This window comes from Harmonia axyridis, chromosome 5, assembly GCF_914767665.1.
Source record: "Harmonia axyridis chromosome 5, icHarAxyr1.1, whole genome shotgun sequence".
NCBI lineage: Eukaryota > Metazoa > Arthropoda > Insecta > Coleoptera > Coccinellidae > Harmonia > Harmonia axyridis.
Genome location: NC_059505.1, coordinates 13,758,119 through 13,764,303, shown reverse-complemented (window position 1 = coordinate 13,764,303; position 6,185 = coordinate 13,758,119). Strand labels below are relative to the sequence as shown.

Sequence of the window (6,185 nt, the reverse complement as noted above, 5' to 3'; positions counted from 1 at the left end):
ACGATGAATCGTAGTTGAAATGTAACAAGACAAAACACAGAACACTAATTTCCAAGGGCGTCGCTAGCCGTTGGTCAAGGGGAGGGACAAACAAAAAAAAAACTAACCTAACCTAACCTACTTCTCGGATTTTTTGAAAATTATTTAACTACCCTGTTGTGAAGTTTTCACCAGTTGCTGTACGATAAATGCTCATCATCGCCAAACCGTAAAGTCGACTCTCAAGTATCGAACTCCTCAGCCAAGTCTTAATTCTTCGCAGGGTGCTGAATGATCGCTCCACAGTGCAAGTAGAGCGATCAAAATTTGCAGAGCCTTTTCCGTCTCAGGAAAAACGTTCTGTGTTTCTTTCATTGAATGAATTACGGTCAGCTCCTTGAAATTGAGTTCAGGTTTGTCCTGCCATATCCTTTGACACAATTCGAGTACATTTATGATGCTTAAATTCTAAATCTGGAAAAAAGTGTCACAAGCATTGGAAATGGAATGAATTGTCTTGCATTTGAGCAGGGTGTAGTCTACTTAATGTATACGCTGGCGTGTTTTCTTCAGGAAACCTTCTGATGATGTAATCCAACTAAGCAATAATTTTAGACCTTCTCCAGTACTATGGGCTAGTGGCTGGTTGGTTGCTCCTATGAATTTGTCTTTCGACAGTCCGGGTAGAGCCTCTAATTATTTTTCTAGTCCAAGCTTTTCGGCGTTTGTAAAGGCATCTTTCATTATTTTCTCAGCTACTTTTTCTGCATCATCACGGTGACTTTTGATCATTTGAAAAATTTTGTTTGTTCCGGATATCTGATAGAGCATTGAGATCATTAATCACCAGGTTCAGTTTATGTGACAATGGAAAAACAAAGCTTTCGTGTATTTTTGACGGACGATTGCTAGTACAGATATTGTCGAACAGCCGTCGAATCCAAGCCAAACGCACTTTTCTGGATTGAGTTCTTTGGACACAAACTGATCTATTGCCTTTGCGATATACTACTTCACGTCCAGACCTTCTGATTCGACAAAACCAACAAAATCTTCTTGTACTCTGTTACACTTTGCATCAAAATGAAATTGGAATATAATTCCAATAGATTCTTCTGGTTCTTTTCTTGAAATATCTGCCGTTTATCTGCTAATATGCTATGTGCTCTTCCCAGGCGCGGATCCAGGAGGGGGGGGGGGACTGGGGGGACGTTCCCCCCCCCAAATGGCCCGGGCACCTCTTAAATTTTGCCGGCCCTCCTAGAATTTGACATACTAAGGCTCAAATAATTACTAAATCAGCAAAAATGTTTACCTTCAATACAATTTGTGAAAACCCATATTAATGAACGGCAAAAAATGACGTCCCAAAATGGCGGAAGTGTCTGGGTTCCACATTTTCAGTATTTTGAGAATCTAAAAGTTCCCCCCCCAAAAGTGGGGCCTGGATCCGCGCCTGGCTCTTCCTCTTTCTCTTTATCCATAATATCCCTTTACAGCACTTCGCCACACTAATGATACTACTATTTTACTAATATTAAGGATTTCATTTTGGATATCAACTGATCGGTAGCTTGAATTTTATTATCATCACCAATTAGGTAGGTAGTAGTATATAGTGAGTTGAACGCGTCCTACAAAAATACTTCTTCTAAAGCCGACGATGTTGTAGTCGGATGCTGGGATTGCTCGATCATAAAAAATATGTAATTATGCTACTCGGAAAAAATTCCGAAGCAATAGAACATCTGGCTTCAAAATTTCTGATGAAACATTCAACAATCAAATCAGGATTCTACACGCCTTAGGATTGGAGATACTAAACTTCCATCTCTCTTGTATTCGGAACCGAGCACAGATGTTTACTTTCCGTTCCTTTTAAGTTCTATCTTATAGCGTATTCGACTGGCAGCACCAGTGCGAATTAATTCGAATTTTTGTAGAGCTAAATGACATAATTAGTTCGAATTAATTCGCACTGGTGCACATAGACTGGTGCAGCCAGTCGAATACGCTCCCTATTCTAAGATTCGAACTATATATAATCTTGTTGACTATTCTCAATTTGAAGGTAGGCTACGCCCTCTACAACATTTGATTTCCCGTGTAGGGAATTGTAAGCACTATTTACCATGACTGTAAACAGAAGTATTTAGAAATAATTCGAAATAAAGATTATTTATACATGATTGTAAAGAGAAGTATTTCGAAGTAATTCGAAATGAAGATTATTTATCTATGATTGTAAACAGAAGAATTTCGAAGTAATTCGAAATGAAGATTATGGGATCTGATTCCAATTATATATATATATATATATATATATATATATTATATTTCTATAAGCATACTAAAATCATAAAAAAAGAATTTCTCTATGACCAAAATCAAAGACTAAGGCTAACCATAGATTTTGTCTATGCTGCTAACCTAAGTAGAGACAGATCCAAACTAACCTAACCTAACTGTTGTAAGTTGTAATTGTAAAAGTTGTTATTTCTTCGTGGAGAGTGTCGTGGAGATATTATCAAAGACTTGTTATCTGTGATATTATCTTTTTAGTCGGGGAAAAAAAGACAAGCTACATGCTATCGTGCACAGTAAAGATAATACAATATAAACTGTTCTTGATTTGTACTTGTACATATTTATTTTCACAATTAAGAAGTGTTGAAGTCAGAAATGGAAACATACCCAAAAATTTTCCTAGATGAAAATCATGACAGAGTAAAGATGGAAATGGGAGAAGATGATGATAGCTATGAAAAAGGAAACTCATATGACTTGGAGTAAGCATTCATCATATTTTCTTGATAGTGTTGATAGGCCAAATTTTAACTTTTTTCACTTTCACTTTGTCCACTTGATTTTAATGAACAATGTCAGAAAATGTTGACCATCTCTTTTGTTTCGAATAATGTAAAGTATTTAGTTACAATTTAATAATAATTTTCTCTATTTTGTAATAATTCAAATACACAGATACTATATCCATATTCTCGAAATTTATTTATTATGAAATTGTGTTGATTAGATCTTGAAGATTTCAATAGTTTCTATGAATAAAGTCTCTTTGATTATATTATGTGATATTGAAATTTCTCTTTCAAATTCTCTAATTAGGAAAATCAATGTAGTCAAGCAACAACACTTTTTACAAAGATGTCACACTTTGTGAAATATTCTTTTATAAAATCGTTTTGAAATTTCGATTTTTTAGAAGAACACTTGAATGAAAATTTTCAGTGTTTGTCGAAATTGTTTTCTCTTCAAACCTCTTATAATTGAAAATTAAAATGTTGCAATTATTTTTTTGGTTCTAGTTTTCAGTACACAACTGATGGGGGGCATATTGAGGATAAAAAGACTGAAATCATGGATATTGTTCATCATTTCACTGATGAGAATGGAATAAGATTGTCTTTCAAATATGAAACAGGTGACTTTGCTTTCAACCAAAAAAGCAATCTCGAAGTGCATATGGATACTGTTCATTTGAATGAAAGAGAACATAAATGTCACTTATGTGAGTATGCTGCAAGCAGGAAAGAAATCCTACAAATTCATATAGATGCTGTCCATTTGAAGATGAAAGAATTCGAATGTAACTTATGTGAGTATACCGCAAGCAAGAAAGAAACCCTTCAAAATCATATGGATGCTGTCCATTTGAATAAAAGAGAACATAAATGTCACTTATGTGATTATGCAGCCAACCGAAAAGTTCACCTCAAAGAGCATATAGATTCCGTCCATTTGAACATAAAAGAATTTAAATGTCACCTATGTGGGTATGCTGCAAGCAAGAAAGACAACCTTCAAAATCATATAGATGCTGTCCATTTGAATGAAAGAAAACATAAATGTCACTTATGTGAGTTTGCTACCAATCAGAAAAATAACCTCAAAAAGCATATAGATTCTGTCCATTTGAATAAAAAAGAACATAAATGTCACTTATGTGATTATGCAGCCAACAGGAAAGTTTACCTCAAAATTCATATGGATTCTGTACATTTGAATAAAAAAGAACATAAATGTCACTTATGTGAGTATGCTGCAAGCAGGAAAGAAACCCTACAAATTCATATAGATGCTGTCCATTTGAATAAAAGAGAACATAAATGTCACTTATGTGATTATGCAGCCAACCGAGAAGGTCACCTCAAAAAGCATATAGGTTCCGTCCATTTGAACATAAAAAAATTTAAATGTCACCAATGTGGGTATGCTGCAAGCAAGAAAGAAACCCTTCAAAATCATATAGATGCTGTCCATTTGAATAAAAGAAAACATAAATGTCACTTATGTGAGTTTGCAACCAATCAGAAAAATAACCTCAAAAAGCATATAGATTCTGTCCATTTGAATAAAAAAAAACATAAATGCCACTTATGTGATTATGCAGCCAACCGGAAAGTTAACCTCAAAATTCATATGGATTCTGTCCATTTGAATGAAAGAAAACATAAATGTCACTTATGTGAGTTTGCTACCAATCAGAAGAATAACCTCAAACAGCATATAGATTCTGTCCATTTGAATAAAAAAGAACATAAATGTCACTTATGTGATTATGCAGCCAACCAGAAAGTTCATCTCAAAATTCATATGGATTCTGTCCATTTGAATAAAAAAGAACATAAATGTCACTTATGTAATTATGCAGCCAACCGGAAAGTTCAACTCAAAATTCATATGGATTCTGTACATTTGAATAAAAAAGAACATAAATGTTACTTATGTGAGTATGCTGCAAGCAGGAAAGAAATCCTACAAATTCATATAGATGCTGTCCATTTGAATAAAAGAAAACATAAATGTCACTTATGTGAGTATGCAGTCAATCAGCAACATAACCTCAAAAGGCATATAGATACTGTCCATTTGAAAAAAAAAGAACATAAATGTCACTTATGTGAGTATGCAGTCAATCAGAAACATAACCTGAAAAGGCATATAGATTCTGTCCATTTGAACATAAAAGTTTGCTGCAAGCAAGAAAACTAACCTCAAAATTCATATAGATTCTGTCCATTTGAATAAAAAAGAACATAAATGTTACTTATGTGATTATGCAGCCAACTAGAAAGTTCATCTTAAAATTCATATGGATTCTGTCCATTTGAATGAAAAAAGAACATAAATGTTACTTATGTGATAATGCAGCCAACCAGAAAGTTCATCTTAAAATTCATATGGATTCTGTCCATTTGAACATTAAAGAATTTAAATGTCACTTATGTGAGTATGCTGCAAGCCAGAAAGAAACCCTTCAAAATCATATTGATTCTGTCCATTTGAATAAAAAAGAACATATATGTTACTTATGTGATTATGCAGCCAACCAGAAAGTTCATCTCAAAATTCATATGGATTCTGTCCATTTGAATAAAAAAGAACATAAATGTCATTTATATAATTATGCAGCCAACCGGAAAGCTTATCTCAAAAAGCATATAGATTCTTTCCATTTGAACAAGAATTACTTATGTGATCATGCAGACAACCAGAAAGTTTAATACCAAATTCATATGGATTCTGTCCATTTGAATGAAAAAGAACATAAATGTTACTTATGGACCTTCATCTACCTCCAAGCCTTCAAGCTTTGTGGGAATTTTCATTTAGTTTATTTGTCTATTCATCATGATGGGAAAGAGAATACATGAATTGTTAATTTTTGTAGAATTTGACAAATAAACAATATTATGATTATATATGCCCAGCCTATCAGTTAGAGAGCAAACCTCCGCCTTTTGATGACATACCTCCAATAATATCGGAAGTTACACTCCGAGTTACAGAATTTACTCATTATAGCAGTCAAATTTGTTCATCAATTCATTATACCCAGTACATTTAGGATGATAATTATTATTATCATTCAACTATTCCATTCCTTAAATTCGTTCACTTCAATTCCAAGCTGTCCTTTACAAAACTATAAATAAAATAAAACTTCAAAATTTAATATAGCATCATATACGTGAAGTTTGAAAAAACCCTTATCAATCAGATTTATTCATTATTCCATTATAGTACTTAATTGCTAATAATTTTTTGTAATTATTCAACTCGTTAGTAAAATTTATTTTATATTAAGTTCAATGTACCCCTATAAATGCTAGCTTTCAGCTATTATGTATTATTTTTGAATGAATGAAATTTTTATCTCACTACGTCACTGCTAAGCGGAAACGTGA

The 6,185-nt window shown here is 33.3% G+C and overlaps 1 protein-coding gene across 1 annotated transcript; it reads left to right on the top strand.

Annotated features, from left to right (window-relative positions):
* The first annotated feature begins 2,414 nt into the window (after window positions 1–2,414).
* LOC123680002 (zinc finger protein 888-like) lies at window positions 2,415–5,115 on the top strand. The gene is made up of 2 exons (XM_045617628.1): window positions 2,415–2,768; window positions 3,303–5,115. Exons 1-2 carry the CDS (start codon window positions 2,662–2,664, stop codon window positions 4,987–4,989), a joined length of 1,794 nt encoding a protein of 597 aa, XP_045473584.1. The 5' UTR covers window positions 2,415–2,661; the 3' UTR covers window positions 4,990–5,115.
* The last annotated feature ends 1,070 nt before the right edge of the window (window positions 5,116–6,185 follow it).

Bases quoted from the DNA above. Each gene is read 5' to 3' on its own strand.
- LOC123680002 (XM_045617628.1), top strand. From the start codon at position 2,662: ATGGAAACATACCCAAAAATTTTCCTAGATGAAAATCATGACAGAGTA. The intron at 2,769-3,302 runs GTAAGCATTCAT...TTTTGGTTCTAG, and splicing joins GGAAACTCATATGACTTGGA to TTTTCAGTACACAACTGATG.